The sequence below is a fragment of the Pteronotus mesoamericanus genome, unplaced genomic scaffold, assembly GCF_021234165.1.
Source record: "Pteronotus mesoamericanus isolate MK-2021 breed Mesoamerican mustached bat unplaced genomic scaffold, CSHL_Meso_final contig_164, whole genome shotgun sequence".
NCBI classification, from domain to species: domain Eukaryota; kingdom Metazoa; phylum Chordata; class Mammalia; order Chiroptera; family Mormoopidae; genus Pteronotus; species Pteronotus mesoamericanus.
In genome coordinates, this window is record NW_026555065.1 from 31785692 (window position 1) to 31810993 (window position 25302).

The 25302-nt window shown below is 51.5% G+C and overlaps 1 protein-coding gene across 1 annotated transcript; it reads left to right on the forward strand.

Annotated features, from left to right (window-relative positions):
• The first annotated feature begins 7300 nt into the window (after positions 1-7300).
• Positions 7301-24994, forward strand: ARHGEF40 (Rho guanine nucleotide exchange factor 40). The gene is made up of 24 exons (XM_054565653.1): positions 7301-7433; positions 9980-10177; positions 10796-12047; positions 12196-12363; positions 12501-12621; positions 13221-13317; positions 13426-13506; positions 13624-13740; positions 14666-14761; positions 14842-14957; positions 15304-15430; positions 17273-17395; positions 17499-17642; positions 18156-18766; positions 18897-19131; positions 19449-19535; positions 20108-20323; positions 21030-21200; positions 21995-22172; positions 22955-23059; positions 23276-23419; positions 23926-24056; positions 24361-24407; positions 24546-24994. The coding sequence occupies exons 1-23, from the start codon at positions 7431-7433 to the stop codon at positions 24400-24402; spliced, it is 4563 nt and encodes a 1520-aa protein (XP_054421628.1). The 5' UTR covers positions 7301-7430; the 3' UTR covers positions 24403-24407; positions 24546-24994.
• The last annotated feature ends 308 nt before the right edge of the window (positions 24995-25302 follow it).

Below are 25302 nucleotides of genomic sequence, written 5' to 3' on the forward strand. Positions count from 1 at the left end.
TTTTGTTGATTAGCTCAGATGATGAAATCCCTTCATAAGGACATGAAATAAGTTAAATTTTAAAAATATATTTTAAATTTGTTTAAAGGGGTCTCATTAACTACACTTATAAGTGGTACCAAATAGTCATTAAATGCAACCTTTTAAAGAGAGCAAAAGGTACTTGTTTATAAGTTAAGTATAATAGCTTAGGCCCTGGCTGGGTTGCTCAGTTTCTTGAAGCATCATCCCAATACACCAATGTTGCAGGTTCAATCCCCAGTGAGGGCACACACAAGAATCCACCAATGAATGCACGGGTAGGTAAAACAACAGTTCGATTTTCTCTCTCTGTCTCTCAAATCAATAATTTTTTTAAATTTATTTTTAATTTAGAAAAAGCTTAAGGAAGAACTGGGCTTCTGATTTTCATTTTTGAATACAGGGAACATAAATATGAAAAAGCCAGAGTTGCCCTCTGAATATTCTTTTCTGGGCACAAAAGGTAGATAGTAAAAAACTCACACTTCCATTGCAAAACCAGTCCACTTTCTGTGCTGTTTTCATCTACACAATGCACAGTTAGCTTTGGTGGTTTTATTTCCTGGTGTTCTCATGTTCGTTGCTTTTACTGAACTTTCAGGAGGGAGGGTGGCCACTGATGATACAATAGCTTGGATCAAGGCACACAGCTGGCAGCGGTGGCACCGGAACTAAGCCCGGAGCTGTATCTCTCCTCAGTGCCCCCCTGCCCCTGCACCGTGCTGCTTTCAGGTGGGCCATCCTGCCAACTTAAGGAGGGCCCCCCCATTGGATCCCGGAGGAGTTGAGAAAGGGAAGTGCACTTCCCTGAGGCCAGTGTGGTGGTAGCAGAGGAATTCAGCAAAATATACTCCAAGAAAAAGTAAAGCTCAAGAGACTATGGTTGAATCTCCATCCTAAATAGGGGCTTTTTTCCCCCTGACCAAACTGGGAGTTTTGAGACTACATATCACCAAATTAGGTAGGCTTCAAACAACAAAAACTAAAAACAACAGATTGTCAAGCATCTGGTTCTTTCAATAAATCAGGCTGCTGGTGTGTATGTGTGTGTGCCTGTGTGTGTATAAACACACATATGCTCATGCTGGGGAGGTCAAGTTATGTTAGTGTAATTATATTCCACCAATTACAGATTCTTTGGGGACCAAAACTCCTCATTTGGAGTATAAATAAGTTTTGGCAGAAATAAAAACATGACAATGTAATAATTCCTGGGAATCAATAACTTCAGCACCGGTTTTGATTTGGGAGCGTTTGGAGACAGGGCACAGCATATTGAAAGTCCTGTAACAAGAATGGGCGGAATATGGGCAGAGGCCTGTAAGTGGACAATGAGTCCAGGAAAGGGGATGTCAGAGAAATGAAGATAAATCTGTACTCACCTGTTTAGTAGTTCTAAAGACTGGGGGCTTGGCTTCACTGGCTTCATGCTGTCATAATTCCCAGATGGCCTGCCGCTGGAGACTGCTAAGAGCCTTCCAGTGAGGGCTTGGGTGCCACTAGACATACCTGGCACATGTTAGGTCTTCACAAATGTTTGTTTAACAAAATGTGTTTTCAGAGCAAAGGAATGGGGCTAGGAAAATACACAGATCACAAATCTGGAAAGTTTATAAAGTTTCCTTTAAAACTCTCTCATTATGCTTTAAAATCTCCAGACAGGGGGAATCCACTAACTAGGAGACAGACTGTGCCATTTTCAGGCAGCTCTAAATATAAAAAAATTCCCCTCTGTTGAACCTAATCTACATCTCTGTCACTGCAGCAATTCATGATACCCTATTACTTTGAGCCATTCAGAACAAATCCAGTTCCTCTTCACACGCAAACTTTTAAATATTTTAGGAGTTTCATAACCTATGCCTTCCTTATAGAGGATTGGGCAAAAATAGGTTTACAGTTGTTCACATGGAAAATAATACAATCTTTAATAAATATTAATGCAAGAATAAACTTGTACTCACAACTGTAAACCTACTTTTGTCCCACCCTGTATTGCCTCATTAGATAATAGCAAAAGCTATAAAATGGCTCCTACTGTTTGATCCAATAATTCCACTTGCTAAAGTAGGCTAAATAGAAGTAACGCAAAGTGAGGAGGAGTAAATTTATGCAAATCTGCTTGCCCTTTTCTTTGTGTAACAGGGATAATGCAAATTCTAAACAGGCTCGTAGATACAGAGAAAAATAGACTGATAGTTGCCAGAAGAGAGGGTAGTCAGGGGGTTGGGTGAAAAAGGTGAAGGGATTAAGAAGTAAAAAAATGGTAGTCACAAAATAATCCCAGGGATGTAAAGTACAGTGTGGGGAATATAGTCAATAATATTCTAATAACTATGTATGGTGCCAGGTAGGTATTCAAAATATTGAGGGGACCATTTTGTAAAGTATATAATTGTCTAACCACTATGTTATATACCTGAAACTAACACAAAATAATATTTAAAATGTAATTGAAAAATAAAATTTAAATAAAGAAATAATACAATTCCTCAAAACTGAGAGTAACTAAAAAATAATAGAGGGACTATTTGATGCTTAAACCAAAGCATCAAGTTATCACTTCAACTGGAGACAAACACACAAAAATTATACTGACACATGGAAATATGTATGGGCAGTGCCACATGAAGAAAACAGAACATAAAACTATGTTTTCATAGGGTTGCATCAGTAAGGTCTGTAAGTGAATGTGGTGACTTTCCAGGACTCCCTCTCCAAACTATGCATCCTCCAGAGTCTTCCAGCCCTGTGAATTGACATCCAACCCAGAAGCTGTTCCACATTTGCTTTTAATTTCGTCCTATGCATCTCCCACTTGCAAACCTCAGCCAATAGATAAAAAAGAACTTGTGAGAGCTAAAGAAAGCAGGCTACGCAGCAGACCCCAAGCCTCAGCCCTCTCTACTCCCTCTTAGTTTTTACTTCTCACTTGTTCCCACCACCACTCTTGGTCTGTAGGGCTTCCTGCTCCCCTTACAGTCTTTACCTGGAGGGGTGATATCTCTTGGAACTAAGTATGACACTATCTAGGTCCAGCAGTGACAAAATAGACAAGGTCCTTGAGTTCATAGAGCTTATTTTAAAATATGTAGTGGTGAAGGTGGGCTTATTATGAGAGACAAGAAATAAACAAATAAATACATAATCAAATAGAGATAAGTGCTGTGAAGAAAAAACAAAATAACGTTATTGGGAGGTAACACTAGACCAGGTGGTAAGGGAAGACATTAGAGAATGCAACACTTTAGTTAGGACTGAAGGATGAGAGCCAGCTACTAGAATTGTGACAAGAGACCTCCAGGCAGAAGGAAAAGCAAAAAGGCCCAAAATTAGCAATAAGCAAGGCATATTTGAAGACCCAAAAGGCCACTATGGCTGGAGGGCCACTAGTAGCTTCCCACACAGGGTAAGAAATGAGGCTGGAGAAATAGGCAGAAAAAGAGTCGTGATGCAAATGAGAAACCATTGGAAAGGGCTGATGTGCTCTGACTGAGGCTTTTGGAAGATCACTCTGGCAAAGGCACAGCAAATGGCTCAGAAGGAGGTGAGAGTGGAATGTTCAGACCAGGGTGGAAACAAATGCGCTAGCACAGGCAAGATGCTGGCGCCACTAACTTTTGTGACATCTAGTTCAGAGAAAAAAGTTGTACATTTTTAAAGGAATATTGCCAATAAAACAAAACAAAAACTAAGGGGAAATTAAAAAATAGAATTAAAGTATGTATGCTGTGTAGATTTCTTAAGATAACTAAGATGTGTACTGCAGTTTCCTTGGAAGGCACAGGTAACAAGATGATGTTCTCTCAAATCTGTCCCCTCCTGTCTCTAAAATTCCCCTTTGGGGTCCTTCATTAAGTCCCCTTTGCCTTGAGGCATGGGACTGAAGCCTAGCCGAAGCTGCTGCTACTCTCCAAGTGGACAAATAGGGAGCAGCCTAGAGCCCAATACAATGTATAGTGGTAGCTGTATCTCTTAGTGTACATAAACTAGGTAATAGACATTACAAACACAAATGTTTCTTCCACCTACTCTCATGTTAGGATAACACTCTTTCCCTATAAGAACCATATTGGAAATTTTGGGGGGATTATTCTTAACTATAACACTACAGAACAAGTGTAAAGAAAAAATAACTGATTTTCTGATCCACCGGGATATATCTATCACTTTTAGAAAAATTTTCAGGACTGGCTACTACAAAAATAAAGTTAACACTTTTAAATATGATGGCTAGGTGATAGAAGAGGTGGTGTAGTGTTCAAAGTGTTTCTTGTATGGACTTGGACAGCTAAGATGAAACCCTGTAACTACGTGGTTGAGAGTGAAGGCTCTGGAGTCAGACTGCTTGGGATCAAATCATGGTTTCTCCAACTACTGTGTAGTTTATAGAAGTTATTTAACTTCAATAAACCAGAATTTCATCTATAAAATGGGAATTTAATAAGCTGCAAAGAATCTGAAATTGATGAAATATGCTAAGAACTGCTTGTGAAGGTAGGAGAGGGCTTCTAAACCTGCTCCATTCCCCGCCTCCGATTCCTCATAATCTTTCCCCTTCACATCTCCCCAAAACATGTACATAAATACACACTCTATAGTACACACAAACATGTACCACACCTACACACTCTTAGGTAAGAGCTTGCATTCTTAGGAAAGTGGTATTTAACCACTATACTTAATAAAATAAATCTTTCTAATTTATCACAGATGAAAACAACTCCTGGAAAAGAGTAACTGGATTCCAGACCCTGTATCCAGACTCCCTCACACTACAAGCTCAAAAATTTTCAATGTCTCTTTTTTCTTTCCATAGAGGGGAAAATAACCCACTCCTTTTTTCCAGGAGTTCATGGACTCCCATAACCAGCTTAATTTATATTCCACTTTCTAATGGTGGGCACCTTAGGCTCCCCCAACTGCTTCCCAAACAATTTTCTTCAGTATAAGGAATTTAACCAGGTAAGGTAAGGTTCAGACTGCCTCAACACTAGGAATGGATGAGCTGGGTTTGAAACAAGTGAAAGAGGTTCGTAATACAGTTGACTCTTGAGCAACACAGGTTTGAACTGCCCATATCCACTTATACTCAGATTTTTCCATAAATACCTGTACTGTTTCCATCCATGGTGGGGAGTCTAAGGATGCAGAAGGCCAGCTGCATTGTTCGGCCATGTTATATAGGGGACTTGAGCATCCTTGGATTTTGGTATTGATGGGGGTTCCTGGAACTGCTCCCCCATCAATACTGAGAAACAACTTAAGTATTGGGGCAATGTCAAAAGCTGTATGGGGATTTTCAACTACACCAGCATTGGGAGTCAACTGCATATCCTCTAAGAAAGTTTCCTAAGTGTTGGCCTCTGTAACTAGCTATTGGGCACCATTTACCCAGTGGACACCAGGGGGTAGCAAAATCACACTCTCCCGGTTCCCAGGCACTAACCCTAAGGAAGCTGGAGAGTCTTCCTGACTCATAACCCGACAGAACAGAGCTCAAATGGTCACTAGGGTTTGCTCCCCTAGATTAATCTTTTGATGCTATGCAGCAGAGGGATCTTGACTCAACATACACACAAACACACACACATTTTCCCTCACCTATTTTACAGACCCAGTGGAGTGGAGAAAGGGTGGACTTTAACTTTCTAAGGAGGTAAGAGAAGAGCGTTGCATCTAAGCGTCATCTTCCTCTCCCGCTGTCCCAAGGACTGCCCAGAAACGGTAGCCTCCTGACTTTCAAAGGAGCTGCACCCACTGGCAGGACGCTTTCCAAGCATCACCCCTTAGTTGCAGTGGTACATGCCTTCAAACCCCTCTCTGAGAACTATTTGGCTTTTTTTTTAATTGATTGATGAGAGAGAGAGAGAGAGAGAGAATATTTGTGAATTTGTTATTCTACTCATTCATGAATTCATTGGAATTCATTGGTTGACGTTTGCACGTGCCCCGACCTGGGATCCAACCTGCAACCTGCAACTTGACCCCCTAACCATCTGAGCTATCCGGCCACGGTATTTAGCTTTGTGTTCTCCTCTCAAATGCCCACTCCTTGGAGGCACCACCCACCCCACCCACCCCACCCACTCCTGTCTCCCACCCACCCACCCCTACCTCCCATCTCTAACCTCCACCCTACCTGCCCCTGCAGGACTTCCGGTGCACGCTCAGAAGAGGGGCAACACATCTCCTCCTTACTATGTCTAACCCTCCCTCAACCTTCCTGGGGGACACTCGCTGTGTCTTCGTTTTCTATCCAGACTCGAGGGCGGATGGGTGAAGCTAGAACTTTCTTAATTAGCCTACCCCCACTTTGCTGCGTCAGGTAGCGGTCCCCACCGCCCTGAGCCCCAGTGGCTCTGGGAGGCTATCGCCACCCCACAAAAGGGAAGGCTCTGATATTCAGTATTAAATTATGAGGTTCTGGTGCTTTCTCTCCGCCAGCAGAGATGGGAGAGCTAGGGGGTGCAGAGGAGACAGGACAGCGACCAAGGAACTCAGAAAATGTCCGCGGTTAGTGCACACCCTTACAGGAGGATCCTGATCCCGGGAGCCTTCGCCGCTTCAGCCACGATGCCCACCCCAAGCCTGCACAGCTCCCTAATTGCCCCCCACGCTCCCGCCCTCCCCAGGCCGCACAGAGGAGCCCATTGTCAGAGCCCGAACGTTCCGGGACTGAGCAGAAGAGAGGGGAAAGAGGAGGGCCGGCAAGACCTTGGAGGGTGGGAGGAATCCTCTCGTTTCCCTGCCCTTCGCTCCACCCAAGGCGCGCAGGGGCCTGGGGGCGGGGGTCTCTTCTGAGCCCCGGGTTCTGCCCAAGTCTGGCATCAGAAGGGAGAAGAGGTTCCCAGGCGAGTTAGAGACGGGAGGCTTCCGGCCGCCCAAAGATCCCAGTCCTAGGCTGGGGACCCCAGGGAATTCACGGACGCTCCAGCCTCTGTTGTGTCCCCTGCTGGGACTTAAACAGACCCCGCACGGAGCGAGGCGGCGGCGGGAAAAGAGGGGCATCTTTGGCTAGGCGGGCCTCCGAGGGTCAGGGTCGCCGCTACCCGCTGGAGGGCGGGGCGGAGGAGGGAGAGCCAGGCCGAGCGGCTGAGAGTCCAGGGAGCCGCCGACGGGCTCCGCGCAGGAGAGGGAGTCCGCGCAGGGGGCTCCCAGCAGGGGGTCCGGCTCCGGCGTGGAGTCGGAGGCGGGCACGGCGGGGCGGGGCGGGGCGGGGCGGGGCGGCCGTCTCGGCCCTCCCTGGCGGGGCCCCGCGGCCTGGGAGCCCGAGCGAGCCGAGCCGCCACCGCGGCCGGAGCTGTCCCCGAGCCAGACCCGGCGAGACGCGAACGGCGGGAGGGAGGCGGCGGCGCGCCGGGCCCCGCCCGCCGGCTGGAGCGTCGGACGCGAACCCGCGCCGAGCCATGGTGAGTCCCGCGTCGCCACTCCGGGGTCCCCTCCGCCTTCTCGCAGCCCACTTTGGGCCGCCAGTCCCCAGCTTGGTGCCTCTGACGCCTGCTTGGGACTGTTGAGCGCTCCTGGACTCTCCTCCCTCCCATCCCCCCTTCTTGTCTTTGATCTGTCTGTCCGCCCCACTGTCTAGCTCGGCCCCCACCGGCTATTGCCCTCACCCTTTCTTTCTCACTACTCTTCCCCGCCCCTTCCCCCATTCTCTTTGGCCTCGCCCCTAACCCACACAGCTCCCCTCGCCCTCCTCTGTCCTGACCTGTGCCTTCCTTTGCAGGATCTTCCCTCCCCCTACCGAGCCCTCCTGCGGGTTGGGTGCTGCAGCGGCTCTGGAGGGGGCCCGGCCTCAGGTCATGAGAACTGACCTGCCTGGAACTACCATTTTCCATCCCAGTCCCCAGCCCGGTGAGCCGGACCCACCCATCCGGCCCTGGGGGACCGTCCACAGCTGAGGCTGGGCTGGGGCCAGGGACATAGCCAAAGAGGGAAATTCCCTCGGAGAAGAGAGGTTGGCTCAGGGTAGTGGGCAGAATGGGGAGGGGGGCTCGCCGTGCCTGGAGGCGTGACTGCCCGAGCAGACGAGAGATTGCAGGGAGTGGGGGAGTGCCCCTGAGCTCCCGCTGCAGGGAACAGAAGCAGTCCTAGGGCATTCCCGCAGCGGCCGGGGGGGGGGGGGGGGGGGGGGGACAGCACTGGAGGGAGCTCCCTGCAGCGGGTAGGGGACCTGGCACCAGCCACTTAGGTCGCAGGGAGCTGGAGGGCACAGTTAAAATGAAGCCCATACCGACAGCAGTGGACACTATCCTGCGAACTTTCACTCCAGAAGTATTCTCTGAAGAATCACTGCAGGAGTGGCACTGCCAGGGAGCGTCCACTGTGGGAATGGGGTAGGGGGAACACGGCCCAAGGGCCGCCCCCTACGGGGAGTGGAGGACGGGGAGAGGCCCTGCCTGGGGGCGCTCCCTGCGGGGAGTGGAGAAAGGGAGGAGCACGCCCGGGGCTGCTTCTCTACTAAAGGAAGGGCACCCCTCTGGCAGGGAGGCTGGAGCGAAAAGAGGAACTGGGCCAGGGAGAGCTGACTCAGTCTTCTCTGGTCTCTTCTTTGGTCCTGGCCGGTTGGAGGCCTGGTATCTGTGCTCCTGCCTGCCGCCTCCCACCCCAGACCCCTCCTCCCCTCCTGCCGGTGTCGTTTCCTGTGGCTGAGACTCTCGCTCAGCCATGAGCTCACCGCCCCTAATGGGTTGCAGCTGCCTCGCTGCTCCAGCTCTAGATCCCCGTTCCTGGCCTCAGAGCAGACAGCCCACTCTGCCTAGCCACCCCCACCCCGCCCCGCGCGTCTCCACCCTCCCCCCACCCACGCTCACTGCGCTGGCCGGGTCCCCGGAACACTGGGGGGTCTGTCTGCTCGCCCACACACCTTGGGGCCGGGTCTCTGTGTGACGCACTCGAAGGCCCTCTCTAGAGTGGCTGCCCTAGCTTCTCGTGGTCGGGACAGGCAGGCAACTCTGGTATGCAGTTTTGTCTTCAGGGCAAAGGCAGAGCTGGGGGTCGGGTAGGCAAAGAACTAGAAAAACTCTGCAGTGAGCTTCCCCTTGCCCACTTACAGCAAATAAATCTGATAAAATAAACTTCAAAGCCATCTTAAAGGAGAAATAAGTTTGCAAAGAATAGCCTGAGGGGTGGTTGTTTAGAGTGTGGGATGCAGAAAGAGAACCCATGGATTCACTTAAGCAGGTGAGTTTGGAGGCAGCAGGCCTGAGTCTTTTGAGACAGTGGCTCCAGGTGGAGATGGGCAAAGAGGTCCTGCTGGAATCAGAAAAGATTTCAGCTCCAATATATAGCATCAAGACCTGTTCCCTCCTTCCCCACCTGTTCCCTCCTTCCCCACCTGTTCCTTTTGTGACTTTTTCCTCTTTCAACTGTCCCCACACAGTTCTTTGTAACCCAATCCCACATGCTCTAGGAATCCGTGGGTGATTGCTTCAGAGCCACTCTGGGAGAGGGGAGAAGGATGCTGAAATGATTCAAGATAGGGCCTCCCCTCACTCCCCGGTCCTCCTTCCCATCCAGCCACCATCTTTACCACATGATTCGCCGGGTGGTAGCACCGCTTCTAAACACGGGGTCTCTGGATGGTAGGCCCTGTGAGGAGGGGCTTGCAGGATGGCAGTGTGAGTGCCCCACCCTCCAGAGCTCCCAGCCATAAGTCAGTCCCCTGATGGCCAGGAGCCTGTCTCTGCTCTCTGGGGGAGGGCCTGTGCAATCACACTGATTCACAGGAACCAGGAATGTTCGCAAGTCCTCCCTGGCTCTCCACAGTCAAGGCCTCAGGGCTCTCTCATGGAATGCACTGCAAGGCCTGTGCACTCTGAAAGGCCCAGCCCCTCTCCCAACCTGGGCTCATTCAGCCAGCATTTCCTGATTGTCCCCTCTGTGCAGCCTAGCTCCCAAGGAACCATGCTTGGATGATCTCTAAGGATCTGAAGTCTGGTCTTGTCTCTCCCAGGAGCCTGAGCCAGTAGAAGACTGTGTGCAGAGCACACTTGCCGCCCTCTACCCACCCTTCGAGGCAACAGCCCCCACACTGTTGGGCCAGGTGTTCCAGGTGGTGGAAAGGACTTATCGGGAGGATGCGCTGAAGTACACGCTGGACTTCCTGGTGCCCGCCAAGCATCTGCTTGCCAAGGTCCAACAGGAAGCCTGTGTAAGTGGCCATGCATGCCTGTTCTACTTCCCTTGAGATCCTCTGCCTAACTCCAGAGACTAGCCAGAACGACTGATTTCCCCCAACCCAGAGATGCAGCCTACCTTGATACTGATCCCCCCACCCAGAGGCACCGCCCCTCAGATATTAACACATGGACACTCATCTTCCCCAAAAATTGATGTTTCCCCTAAGAAACATCAGCTTCTAAACACCCTGATCCTCCAGACCCAATTCCAGACATATTTTTCCTCATATCAATTTCTCAAGATGCTTACTCCCCCAGATGTGGCTCAACAGAGATCCTTCACTTCTATACTATAAAGACCTCCAAAGAGTCTGAGTCCTCCAAGACAATGGCGTCTGCTGACCATGTCTTTGTAATGACTCAGTTCTTAACTCCCACACATGGAACTAGCTTCCTACCATCGGAAAACTGACCAATTCCAAGCCCTTCCTCTGCCACAGGAACACCCCAAGTATCCCCTCCTGCTCCCCTGGGGTTATAACCCACCAGGCATAAGGCCACTCATGCCTAGGATGGTCCCATTCTAACTGCCCTCTCCTGTTGGTTTCATCAGCAGAAGCCTGAGCACAGCCTCCCATCTCTCTTCCCAGGCCCAGTACAGCGGTTTCCTCTTCTTCCATGAGGGCTGGCCTCTCTGCTTGCATGAGCAGGTGGTGGTACAGCTAGCAGCCCTGCCCTGGCAGCTGCTGTGCCCAGGGGACTTCTACCTGCAAGTGGTGCCCTCAGCAGCCCAAGCACCCCGCCTAGTACTTAAGTGCCTGGCCCCAGGGGGTGGGCGTGTGCAGGAGCTACCTGTGCCCAATGAGGCCTGTGCCTACCTGTTCACACCTGAGTGGCTACAGGGCATCAATAAGGACCGGCCAACAGGCCGCCTTAGTACCTGCCTACTCTCTGCACCCTCTGGAATTCAGCGGCTGCCCTGGGCTGAGCTCATCTGTCCCCGATTTGTGCACAAAGAAGGTCTCATGGTAGGACATCAGCCAAGCACACTGCCCCCAGAACTGCCCTCTGGACCCCCAGGGCTCCCTAGCCCTCCACTCCCTGAGGAGGCCCTGGGCACGAGGAGTCCTGGGGATGGGCACAATGCCCCTGCTGAAGGACCTGAGGGCGAGTATGTGGAGCTGCTGGAGGTGACACTTCCCATGACAGGGAGCCCCATGGATGCTGAGGGCTCCTCAGGCCTCTCCAGGACCCGGACTGTACCCACCCGAAAGGGTGCTGGAGGGAAGGGCCGGCACCGGAGACACCGGGCATGGATGCACCAGAAGGGTCTGGGGCCTCGGGACCAGGATGGGGCACGCCCACCGGGTGAGGGGAGCAGCAGCGGAGCTTCCCCGGGGTCTCCGCCGGGAGCCGAGGCCCTCCCAGAGGCAGCAGCCCAAGAGGTATCTGAGGCCCCAGCAGAGGTGCTGGGGGAAGCCTCTGAATCTTGCCCCCTGAGGCCTGGGGAGGTTGGAGGAGGAGCAGGCCAGGGAGCTGAAGGACCTCCTGGCACCCCTCGGAGAACAGGCAAAGGAAACAGGAGAAAGAAAAGAGCTGCAGGCAGAGGGGCTCTTAGCCGAGGAGGGGACAGTGTTCCTGTCCCTCTGAGCTCTAGGGACAAGGAAGAGCCCAGCCAACAAGAAGCCCTCCTCAGTCTTCCCCCACCAAATGAGCATGAGCTTCCAGGAGGCAGCCCGGTTAAAGAGGTGCACGAAGGTTCGGGGAAACCAGAGTCCGAGCCGAAAGAGGAGCTCACACCAGCAGACGAGAAAGAGCCCTGGCCCCCAGAAGGCTGTGGACCTATAGAAGAGAAGGCCAGAGAGAGAGAACAGAAGGGCCTGAGCCCGGTGTGCATGGCAGGTGAGATGATACTGAGGTCAGTGGGGCGAGGACCAGGGTAGGTTAGGACTCGGAAAGGGGGCTGGAGGAGGAGAAGAGGAAAGGCTGGGAGCAGAACAGCCATACCCGGTCTCACTTGAGGCCCATAGCTCTGTCTCTGTCTGTGTAGGACCCACAGGTCCCGAAGGGCTCCCCTCTGACCCTCCAGCACCAACCCTGGAAAATGTGCAGGAAGTGCAAGGGGACAGAATCCCAGAAGAGGCCCCTCCAGTCTCCATCTCTGATGACCCTGACATAGCTTGGGACTTGATGGCATCTGGATTCTTCGTGCTGACTGGTCAGTGGGCATCGTGGTTGAAGGGCAAGGGGTCAAACAAAGAGAAGTTGGGATGGGCTGCAGAAAGAGGCAGGGCGGATGGGAGGTAGCCAAGGCCTGCCCCCAGCCAGGACAGCCTGGCCATTTTGTGTCCTCAGGAGGGGTCGACCAGAGTGGGCGAGCTCTGCTGACCATCACTCCACCGTGCCCTCCTGAGGAGCCCCCACCCTCCAGAGACATGCTGAGCACTGCTCTTCATTACCTGTACTCGCTGCTCAGGTAATGGAGGCCCATTGCTGGCACCCTGGTCACTAGCCTCCCGGGTCATGAGGACTTTAGCCTCATCTCAGGACACTGACATCCTGACATCTAGGACACCTACTACTTCAACCTCAGATTTTCAGATCATTGACTTCCGACTGTACTGACCCCAAACCTCCAGGATATCTGCATTGTTCTTACAGTCAACACTGCTGACTTTCCATATCCTAAGACACTGCCTAGATTAGCAGGACATTGATTCACTTACTCAGCAACTGTTTACTGAGCACCCAAAACCTGTTAGGGACCATGCCACATGCTAACTTTGAATTTATACCCTCCAGAGCATAGAATTCTTAATTTTCTAGAGCCTGATCCTGTGACCCAATAGCCACATGAATATAGACTCCTGATTGGTAGGTCACACTGCATCTTGGACACGCGTCCCAGACTTTGGGTCTTTGTCCATTGGCTCCCAGACATACCAGGAACTAACTTCTGAGACCTAGTAATGCTAAAGCCATACGCTGTGCCCCTACCGCCTCATCACACACACACACACTCACTCACTCACTCACTCACTCACTCTGCCTCCTTGGGTCTTCCTATCCCCACAGGCCTGATTTACAGATACTGGGGCTGACCGTCCTGCTGGACCTTCGCAAGGCACCTCCCCTGCCTCTAGCACTCATTCTTGTCCTGAATCAACTTCAGGTAACCAACCTCTTGAGACAGATCCTTCTCCTGATCCTAACTTTTCCCTAGCGGCCATCTCAGGCCACCCAGGTACCCACAACTTAGGGTTATTCTTCCCTCCTTTAGGACTCAGGAGACCCCCGCATCATTCAGCGGCTGCTGCTTCTCAGTCATAGTGACCCTCCGACTGAGCTCCATGGATTTCAGGTTTGAGCCCCTCACTCCCACGTAGTGCCCCTTAGTAGTGGAGAGAGAAGAGCCTGTCTGGACCCCCAGGGGGCAATGCCCCAGTGAGAAACCCCCTGCCTTCCCATGTGTCTCCAGGGTGCTGAGTTGCTGTCAGAGAATGATCTGAAAAGAGTAGCCAAGCCAGAGGAGCTGCAGTGGGACTTGGGAGGTCACAGGGAGCCCTCTCCAAGCCACTGGGTAGAGATACACAAGGTAAGCTGCACCTCTCCCACCCAGAACACTGAGAGCCAGGAATGACCGAGCTGAGAACATTCTAGGAGGCAAGGCAGATCTGAGACTCGACCAAGGGAGCTGGGAAAAAGTGGTTTCCCTTCCATTCAACAAACCTACTTAACAGCTCACAAACCATGAGCAAAATGTGCATGTACAATGGGATGAGTATGTTAAATCAATTCTTAATATGCCATGAAGCTTCATATGATTTTGTTTGGAGATAAGTCAGAAACAACGAGCGAACAGTGTCAAATAGCATCACTGGGGTTCCGGAAAGAGCTGAAAGTCAGGAAATCTGGTTCCGGGTCCATGTGACCTTGGATAAGTTACTGTACCCCACTTCCTGAGATGGTGCCTTTCTGTACCTGCTCCCTGCACCAACATCACAGACTCAGGATTGTTGCCCACAAAAGACATCCATTGTGATATAATCTCTGATTCTCTGAATCTAAGCGCTGTGAGTATTCAAGAAAAGAGGTGTAAACATGATCTTAGCCGAGTATTACACGAGGCCTATAACATGGTCTCTTAGTTGTGTACATGGGACCTGGGTATCTAGATAGGCCAAGCAGAGGGTTTTATAGGGTGAGGGAGGCAGAGGAAGGGAGACTCGTGTTTGCTAAGTTGCACAATGTGCCGGGCCCACGCTGGGTGCTTATGTAGCAACATCCCTTTAAACTTCATAAAATCCGTATGACTTACCTGGACTTTATAGTTGAGGAAACTGAGGTTCAAGGAGGTTTCTGGACCTTCCCAAGGTCATACAATTAGTAAGCAACAAAGTCAGGAATTGAAGTCAGCATTGCCTCCGTAAAAGTCTCTGGGGTTGCCCCATATCCACCCTAGAGCGGAGGCTCCTTATCCTAGACTGTCCCTGGACTCCATCCCTGTGTGTGTGTTTCAGGAAGTGGCAAGGCTGTGCCGTCTGTGCCGCGGCGTGCTGGGCTCTGTACGGCAAGCCATTTCGGAGCTGGAGGCAGTGGCGGAACAAAAGGGAGAGGTATGAAATGAGATGGGACAAAAGGGCACAGGGTGGGGACTGTGGTAGGACCTCAACTCTCAACTGCTTCCTGCTCCCAGGAGGCGGTAGGAATGCCTGAGCCCCTACAGAAGGTGCTGGCAGATCCCCGGCTGACAGAGCTGCAGAAGGATGGGGGAGCCATCCTGATGAGGCTGCGCTCTACCCACAGCAGCAAGTATGAGGGACGGGTGTGCTGGGGCAGGTGGACGTGGCGGGCGAGACATGACAGAGGGCTGCCGATAAACCTTAGCTGCCAGATCATTCTTACTGAGAACATATCTGGACAAGATATCATGCTTTTCCACTTATAACTGTCACAAGGTCCCTCCATGCTTTGGAGGATCAGAAATGTTAAATGTCTTGGTCAAGGTTAGTAAATAAATGAAAAAGTCAGGATTCAAATCCAGGCCTATACAATGACCACGATGCTCTCCCACCTCTTGTCAGGATGCAAGGATGGAATAGGAGTGGGGGCTTGAGAAGCAAGGACAGTGGTTCATTCTGCCCCACTCCTTCCCCAGGCTGGAGGGCCCAGGCCCAGCTACACTGTATCAGGAGGTGGATGAAGCCATTCACCAGCTCGTGCGCCTCTCCAACCTGCACGTGCAACAGCAGGAGCAGCGGCAACGCCGGCACCGACTCCAGCAGGTGAGCCAGGACCCCAGACCTCTCTTACTTGGCCTGGGGGACTGGCTTCAGCACCCCCTTTTCACTGATACAGTTGATAGTGTTCTTCTAACCTGGCTTGGTCAACTGGCCTTCCCTCTTTCCTCACCTCCCCTGGAGGTTAGTCATGGTCAGTGTGAGATTCAACAGGAGGGAGATGGCATCACAGGACCAGCAAAGAAGAGAAGCCAGATCTTCCCCCTGCATTGTTTATGTTTGACCAAGGATCCTTAAAGATTGTGAGAGCTGGTTGGTATGCTAGGGCGTTCTGAGAAGAGCTGACTGATCCTGGAGTGCCTGCCTTCCTAGCTTAAAAATAATGTCTGTTGATACTAGCTCTTTATCTCTACTGTGACCCATGCTCTCGCAACTCTTTTTTTTTTTTTTTTTTTTTTGGAAGATTTTATTTGTTCATTTTCAGAGAGAGGGGAAGGGAGGGAGAAAGAGAGGGAGGGAAACATTGATGTGTGAAAGAAACATCAATCAGCTGCCTCTCGCAGGCTGGCACCCAACCCACTGAGCTTCACCAGCCATGCCTCCCTCAACTCTTTATACAATGTCATCCTCCAGATCTGAGGCTGGAAAGACCCCTTGGAAGGAGAGGGCAATGGAAGCCCTAAATGCCTTAGGAACCAAGGCCTTTTTGTGGGGGAGATTCAGTGAAAAGTCTGGCTTCTCTGAATCTTGATTCTTCTCTCTTACGGTTACGAGCCCTGTAGGGATTTGCTCCCCACCCTCCTACGTGGGTCAGAGGGGGAAATGTGATTGCTCCTCCCTCGCCCCAAGTGTGGTGAGTGAATTCACCTCACAGACCTTTATGTGGGCATCAGGGAAAGGGTCAATAAAGGACCAATGTCAAAAAGCAGGGGCAGGGCAGGGGGTAGTGGCAGGGCTGTCTGTTTCCTGGGATTTCTGCATATTGGCTCCCTCCATCCCAGTATCCAAGGAGTTATATATCTTATCGTATGTTTGCTTGCTTGCTTATTAGCTTTTTTCTCTCACTGTTTAAAAACAGTTAGCACACAAGATTTGAAGTCTAAAATGCTCAGCTTGAGTTTTAGCTCTGCTAGGAGTGAGGCGTTGGACAAGTCTGAAAGTGCCTCTGAGTTCTCAAGTCCTCATCTGTAGAATGGGGATGATAAGTACACATACAGGGGTGTTAGGAGAACAAATGAATCAAGCAAAGGACTACAGAAGTGTTGGCTGTTGGCCCTGGTTATTGGGAACATTCTGACTTATGTTCAGCTGTCTCACTCAGCGTCCTGCCATTCTTTGGAGGAAAAAATTACCATCACTTATTGGTCAAATATCCTATAACCAGTGAGTCTCTAGAGCCCTTAATAGGCAACTAGAGCTGCATGCACATAACTGCGCATGCAAGCACACGCGCACACACGCAATACCACCTCCCGAGCCAGCTCTCCAAGCCCGGCCTCTGGGTCCCCTACATGCCCATCACTGGGCTCAGTAAATGTGAAATTTCTCCTGGCCCCTATTTTGGTCCTCATCTCACCATCCTGCCTCGGGCTCACAGCAGTTTTGTTGATTTGATCAAGGCATAGTCCTGGAACCCTAACCTTCCTGCCCAGCTTCCCTTTCATTTGGTACTTTACAAGGATCTCTTACTCACTTCTCACCGTGCCTTGCAGAAACTACTACCATCCACTGTTAGCATTCCCACTTTACAGCTGAGATGAAATGGTTCGCCCAAAGTTCTTCTGATTGGGGTGATGGGGTTGGAACTGGGCCTCAGCTTTCCTTTCCTTCCCTCTGCAAAGCCTCTTGGTCCCTCATTGTCCCGCTCTTCCACCCCGTCTGCCCCAGGTGCTGCAGTGGCTGTCTGGTCCAGGGGAGGAGCAACTGGCAAGCTTCACTGTGCCAGGGGACTGCCTGTCTGCCCTGCAGGAGACAGAGCTCCGATTCCGGGCTTTCAGTGCTGAGGTTCAGGTGAGAAGCGGGAGAGGGGCAAGGTGAGCGGAGACAGTCGGGGAGGAAGGGGCAGGCTTAATGGGAACGAGGGCCAGGTCTGAGCGCAGCCTCCCTTCTCTAGGAGCGCCTGGCCGAGGCGCGGGAGGCCCTGGCCCTGGAGGAGGATGCTGCCTCCCAGAAGGTTCTGGATATCTTTGAACAGCGGCTGGAGCAGGTTGAGAGTGGCCTCCACCGGGCCCTGCGGCTACAGCGCTTCTTCCAGCAGGTGTGTGCACGGCCTCACCCTTCTATGCCCGCCACTGTCTTTCTTCTGCCTGGAGATGCTGATAGGGTAGTGGTTAAAAGCAGGGACTCAGGTGGCCATCTCCCTGGCTTTACCCAGGGGCTCTGCCACCTACTTGCGGAATGGCCTGAGAGGAGATACCAAGCCCGAGTGTGCCTCCATAGGCACCTACCTCGCAGGGCTGCTGTGAGGATTATATAAGCCATAGGAAAAAAAGCACTTAGTGCAGAGCCTGCCGGTGGTAAATTCTATGTAACCATTGGCTATTCTTTCATCTAGGCCACTGTCTCCATACCAGCTTAGAGTGGCATGGTCAGGCAGCACTCATTCCTGATACTGGATGAGTGAGGGGGCATGTTCTGAGAGGACCGGGAGTGTGATGAGCATTGGGAAGCCATCATGAAAGTAGCCAAGAGCTGCCAGCAGGCAGCATGCAGGGGCAGCACAGGACTTCACTCCTTCCTCTCCCCATTCCCAACCCCGTTGGTCTTATAGGCACATGAATGGGTGGACGAAGGCTCTGCCAGGCTGGCAGGAGCCGGGCCAGGTCGGGAGGCAGTGCTGGCAGCCCTGGCCCTGCGACGGGCACCGGAGCCCAGTGCCGGCACCTTCCAGGAGATGCGGGCCCTGGCCCTGGACCTGGGTAGCCCAGCAGCCCTGCGAGAATGGGGCCGCTGCCGGGCCCGCTGCCAAGAGCTGGAGAAAAGGATTCAGCAACAGCTGGGAGAGGAGGCCAGTCCACGAGGCCACCGGCGACGGCGGGCAGACAGTGCCAGCAGTGGAGGGGCCCAGCGGGGCCCCCACAGCCCCTCACCCAGCCTCAGCTCCCTGCTGCTCCCCAGCAGCCCTGTGCCACTGGCAGCCCCGTCGCATTGCTCCCTGGCTCCCTGTGGAGAGGACTATGAGGAGGAGGGCCCTGAACTGGCTCCAGAAGCTGAGGGCAGACCACCGAGGACTGTGCTTATCCGAGGCCTGGAGGTCACCAGTACCGAGGTGGTAGATAGGACGTGCTCACCCCGGGAACATGTGCTGCTAGGCCGGGCCGGGGGGCCAGATGGGCCCTGGGGAGTAGGCACCCCCCGGATGGAGCGCAAGCGAAGCATCAGGTGAGAGCCCAGCCCCATTGGTGCCTAAGATGCAGGCCCAACTGCTCAGCGGGAAAAGAATATGACATTGTTGGGGGTGGTGACTCTCCCATGCCCCGGTCTCCTCTGCCACTCTTTGTTGTACCCGCAGTGCCCAGCAGCGTCTGGTGTCCGAGTTGATTGCCTGTGAGCAGGAGTATGTGGCCACTTTGAGTGAGCCAGTGCCACCTCCTGGGTGTGAGCTGACCCCTGAACTTCGGGGCACCTGGGCCGCGGCCCTGAGTGTCCGGGAGAGGCTTCGCAGCTTCCATCGGACACACTTTTTGCGGGAGCTTCAGGGTTGCGCCACCCACCCCCTGCGAATTGGGGCCTGCTTCCTTCGCCATGTGAGTGATCCTATGAAACTTCATCCGGGTCATGTTTCAGCCCCACCCACTTGATCCTCCTTCTTAATGTCTGTCCCCTAAACCCATCCCTACCAAAATACGTGGTCCAAGACTGGAGCCTAGTGCTATTCCCTGGGTCCCTCTGTGTCCCTGTCCACAAGTGCCGCCTGGCCTTCACTCTCTCCATGGGAGCCCATCATTCCCTTAGCAGACGGAGTGTTCCCTGCTGTCCCCGCTTTGGGCTACAGTGAGGATGTGGAGGAGGAGAGGAAGGGTCTTGTCTGCAGGGATGGCTTACTTCTTCTCTACTGGCACAGGGGGACCAATTCAGCCTTTACGCTCAGTACGTGAAGCACCGACACAAACTGGAAAATGCTCTGGCTGCACTCAGCCCCCCGGCCAAGGTAACCTTTTATCCAACGCTCACGAGAAGGGGCGAGGCCATGAAGGCCTAAAACCCACCCAGGCTCAAACTCTCTCAGGGAAAAAAGCTTTCCTGGATGTGCCCAGGCACATCACCTACCAATAATATCCTGGAACCTAGAACCTAGGTTCTTATCTAGTCCACCTGAGGGATTACTGGGCAAGACTCTTGGTTCCTCTGAGTCTCTGTTTCTACACTGATAAGTGGGGGCAATATTCACTATATCTAACTCACAGAATACTCTCAGGATCAAAAGACCTCACAGCAGATGTGAAAGTGACTTCAAAAGTTAAAAGCCAGAGAATATAAGGGATTATTTGTATTCCTCCTTTATTCCCTGTCAAGATACAGAGGATGACTGAACCTCCTGCAGCCCCCCACCCGCTGTCTTCCTGGGAAAAGGTTTTCACCTTACTTTTGGGTGTGTCTGAGCTTCATCTATCCCAGAAGCCTGGAATACCACCCACTCACCCCTTCCCTGCGGGGACAGAGCTCAGTCCCCACCAGCTCCCGCCCCTTCCCTAATCCCTGTCTCTCTCCTTCACAACCTAGGGCTCTACAGAGTGTGGGCCTCACCTGCCCAGGGCCCTGCAGCAGCCTCTGGAGCACCTGGCTCGGTATGGGCGGCTCTTGGAGGAGCTCCTAAGGGAAGCTGGTCCCGAACCGAGTTCTGAGCGCCAGGCCCTTGGGGCTGCAGTACAGCTGCTTCGGGAACAAGAGACCCGTGGCAGAGACCTGCTGGCCGTGGAGGCTGTGCGTGGCTGTGAGGTGAGGCCAGGGTTCCAGTCACTCTGTCTCACACTGCCTACCCCTGTGGCCTCAGAAGCAGTGTGGGCTGGTGACGAGAGAAATAGACTCACGGTCAGAGGTCCCCAAGCTCTAATTTTTAATCAACTGAATGTGGCCAGAGTCAAGTCACTGAACTTCGCTGGACTTCTGTTTCCTCATCTATAAATAAAGAAGCTATATTCTGCCCAACAGCCCAAGATCCTACATCTGCCTGTGCTTACCTATTCCTTTCCTAATTCTTATCTTTAGCTATCTACTCTGCACTTCTTCCTGCATTTCTACACTCACACTTATCTTTTTCTCCTTTACCTTATCTCTTTCCAGCCCTGAGGTTCCAGAACAGGTTGAAAACCTACCTCCTCTGAGATAGACTTCTTTCCCCATCAATTCTTTGCTGATTCTCTTCCTGGGGCAAAATGGCGCTTTGGTCCCCAACATTCAAAGGCTTCCACATGAGAGGCTATAAACCCTGCTATGCAATATGCCTTCCATCTTCAGAGGCAGGCAGAGCTGCTAGGCCAGGATACAGTGACCAGTAGGTGGATTCTAAGCCAAGGGCTCCCCTGACTTCCTGACTCTGAGAATTAGTCATTAAGCCCTTGCCCCATAAATCACATTTTTACTCCCCATAAAAATACACACAAAGGGCTCCAAGGCCAACAATCTTTCTTTTTCCTTCCTACAGACAGATCTGAAGGAACAGGGACAGCTCCTGCACCGAGACCCCTTCACTGTCATCTGTGGCCGAAAGAAGTGCCTTCGCCATGTCTTTCTCTTTGAGCATCTCCTCCTGTTCAGCAAGCTCAAAGGCGCGGAGGGGGGGTCAGAGACCTTTGTTTACAAGCAGGCCTTTAAGGTACAATGCCTGCAGGAAGGGGGTGTGGCGGGGAATGGGACAGGAAGTCATGTTCTTCTTGAGGACTCAGAGTGTTCTCTAAATTCAACCCCAACCCTGGTTCGGAATCTGCATCATGTAGAACAGATTTTGGCCTGTAACCAGCAATTAGTTAGGGTGTGAGGGTGATAGAAGTCTGTCATCAATCTGCTCTTTGAGGTTTTCCTTATCTTTCATGCAGAAGACTCAAGAGGCATTCCAAGCCAGAAAGGAGGAGGACGCTCCCCATTAAGAACATACGTGGTCCCTGGGGGATGGGAGAAAGGACACTGTATATATAGCTTAACATGACGGAACTGAAGAAACCAAGAGGAGGAAGGCCTTGCTTTAGGGAAACATCCCTGGTATCCAGATAAACATCAGTAGCAACCTATGGCTATGTGGCATGATTCTAAGGGTTTCTAGACTCTGTCCCCATACACTAGTTCCAGTGTTTTGGGGGCGGGGGGGAAGGGGAGTACAATATAGAGAAAAAAAGCCTAGGTTTGGAATAACATAGATGTGGTTTGAACCTTCCTTCTCTAATAAGCTATGATAAACCTTTGGGCAAGTTGCTTCATGACTCTGGGCATTCCCCTTCTATAAATTATGGTTGCTATGGAAACTAAATGTGGAGCACTTGGCCGATGGTAGGTGTTGAGCAAACATTTACTGAACGTCTACCAGATGCCAGGCTAAGTGAAATGCTTTACCATGTGGTACCATCTAGCCAGAACTCACTCCATCCTTACCCACTCTCTTTTGCTCTTTCTCAGACTGCTGACATGGGGCTAACAGAAAACATCGGGGACAGTGGGCTCTGCTTTGAGCTGTGGTTTCGACGGCGGCGGGCACGAGAGGCATATACTCTGCAGGCAGCTTCACCAGAGATCAAACTCAAGTGGACAAGTTCTATTGCCCAGCTGCTGTGGAGACAGGCAGCCCTTAACAAGGGTAATAGGCAGAGCTCGGGGAGGGTGTGCTTGGGGTCAAGGTTACGACAGGTTAGCTGGAGAGCGTGGAGAACACTTGGGAAAATAGGATGTAGGATGGAGAAAGAGAAATGACTTATGAGAAGATGCAAGATATGATTTAAGAGAGACTGCTGAGATACACATTAGTCTAAGGTGTACCAAAAGGAAAGAGGAATCTAGCAAATTTCAGGGAAGAAAAAGCAAATAGTTGGGGAAAAGAGAGTGGGAAAGTATGCATTGGACCTGGGTTCCAGAACTTACTTGCTGTGTGACCTGAACTCGTTTTTTGTTTTGCTTTTGGGGTGTTTGCGGTTTTGTGTTGTTTTGTTTTTTAATTCTCTGAACATCATTCCACTCATCTGGAAAAAAAAAAAAAGGAAAGTAGTATCTACATCTCAGTGTGATAGGGAGAATTATATATGGAAGTACTTGATAAGCTATAAAGGTATGTAAAAATGCAAGTTTTGCTCTGAACACCCAAGAAAAAGGAAAGAACATGAGTATTAGAAGAAAAGTTGGGCAGCTGGAATGGGAAACGGGCAGGATGCAACATGTAGGAGAAAAGAGACAGATGCTTGAGGAGGATTTGAGGACCACTATATCTCCATCCATGTCACGGGGAAGAGTAACAAGAGATGCCAGAGGCATAAGGGAGAGAAATAAGAGGTGAGAAGGAGCAAAAGAAGAGTCAGCCACAACAATGCTAGGGCTGGGGCAGAGAAAGGGCCAAAGGAGGTTGGTAACAGGGTCTCTGTTCCCTAGAGCTCCGAGTGCAGCAGATGGTCTCCATGGGCATTGGGAATAAACCTTTCCTGGATATCAAGGCCCTTGGGGAGCGGACGCTGAGTGCCTTGCTCACTGGAAGAGGTGAGGGCCACAGTGCCGGGGAGTGGTCCAGCAGCCAGGACCTTGACAGTGAGGGCACAGTGGGGAGGCATGGTAGAAAATGAGGAACGGTAGTGAGTGGATGTCTTCCCAGAAATGGGACTGACTGGGAAGCCCTCTATAAAATTTAGGGTCTTTTCAGGGAGCCAGGAGGGCTTTCCCACACCAGCACCCACCCCCCACCCCGACTCTCTGCAGCCGCCCGCACTCGGGCCTCCGTGGCCGTGTCATCCTTTGAGCATGCCGGCCCCTCCCTTCCGGGCCTCTCACCGGGAGCCTGCTCCCTGCCTGCCCGCGTCGAGGAGGAGGCCTGGGATCTGGACGTCAAGCAAATTTCCCTGGGTGAGGCACCTCTCAAGGGGTGGCTCCCCCCAACAGCTGGGTCATCATTGTGATGTTCAGGCTGCTTGTTGCTGAGCAATTCCTTTTTCTAGCCAAGAAGCCCAGTTGCCATGACAACTATTTACAGCTTCCCCATTGCTAAAAGAGCCTTCCATCCGGTTGCTAGGATAATGCTACAGCAGCCTGTTGCTAAGAAGCACTTCCTCTGTACCTCTCTCTAGCTCTCCTTAGGTTTCTATGGAAACTGCTTCAGCTTCCTGTTGTACCTTCCTGGTTCACCATGGCAGTCCTTCTAGTTTCCTATCGCTTCTTCGCCGGTTGCTCTAATGATGCTGCTGACAATTCACTGCCTCTTGGTAGGGGGGGTTCTCTTGCAAGTGGATTGCTATGGTGACTCACAGCTACCTGTTGCTATAGAGCTTTTTATTCCCTGATGGAGCAAGTTGGTTGCTTAAGGTAATTTGGAAGCGTTCTATACCCTGCTCTCACCCTAGCTTCCCCTCCAGCCCCAGAAACACTTGACTCTTCTGGAGATGTGTCCCCAGGACCAAGAAACAGCCCCAGCCTGCAACCCCCCCACCCTGGGAGCAGCACTCCCACTTTGGCCACTGGAGGGATCTTAGGGCTATCCCGGCAGGTAAGTCCTTGCAACAGGGCTGGGAAGGGGTGACCTCTTCAGCCACTTTTTCCTCTCCCCCACCCCTGGCTGACAGGCATTCAGATCAACAGTGAAAAGCAATCTTTAATATCAAAGAGCATAGTGCAGGAGTGGACGAAAACGGGAGAATGCCAACAGCTTGGTTTGGACTTGGATTAAATCAGCAAATTCAGAAACTCTAGAGAGGAAAAACGGGTGAACTGACACTTGGGTGAGAGAGATGGGATACAGGAAAGAGGTCATTTCTTACCCTTTTAATTCACCTCAATTTCTCTCCCCTAAGAGTCATGCCCGAGCCTTGAGTGACCCTACTACGCCTCTGTGACCTGGGTAAGTTGGCACACCCCTTTCTACCACACCCAGCACTCCTTCCCTCTTGCATGTACCGTCCTTAGTCCCCCCCCAGCTGTTTAAGAGTCTGCGTCTTCCCCTTCCCAACCCATCTTCTTCTTCTCTCCTGGCTTCTAGAGGAAATCCAGAACTTGGCTACAGCCCCTCCTCTCAGCACATTTTGGGCTGGGATGGCAGTGGGACATAGTGAAGGACTGGAAGAGCTTTGACTTCCTTCCCTCTGCTTCCTGGAAACAGAGGTCAAAGGACCAGCGCATTTCCCTGCTACCACTATGTCTGTAGCTCTCCCCAACTGGGTGCCTTCTTCCTTCAGAAACCAGAGTAGCCATACTTGCTTGCCTTCATACCCTGGAGATGGGAATTTATCCTCGGCCTCATCCTTCCCCATCCTGGGCCACTCCCAGGGCACGGCCCCATGTCCCCGGATAATTGGTGTTTTCCCCTTCTTCCCATCCCCTGACCCTCCCTAAGAAGACTCTTCTCTACCAGGTTATCCATAATTGCTGGTGACTCCATTCTGGGGTGTCATAGGAAACGGAGCTATGCAAACCAATATATGGGGGCGGGGGGCGGGGAACTGCCAACTTTATACATGTAATTACTGTTATTATAATACTATTGTTGTATTAAATGTATTTACTCGCATTTTGTGTCCAAAGAGCTAGAGCAGTCCTCTGGGTTGAGGTGATAGTAATAACTTAAATATTTCTCCTCAATCGTTAACTAGAACATAGAAAATACAACAAGGCTACAAGGTACCTTCCTTGTATCCCTTCCTGTCCCAAGCTGGGTATGGGCCCAGCCTGGGAGAACGTGCCTCCTCCTCTCACACTGTACCCACTTCTTTAGGCAGAGCTAGTCACAGCCAAGGAGG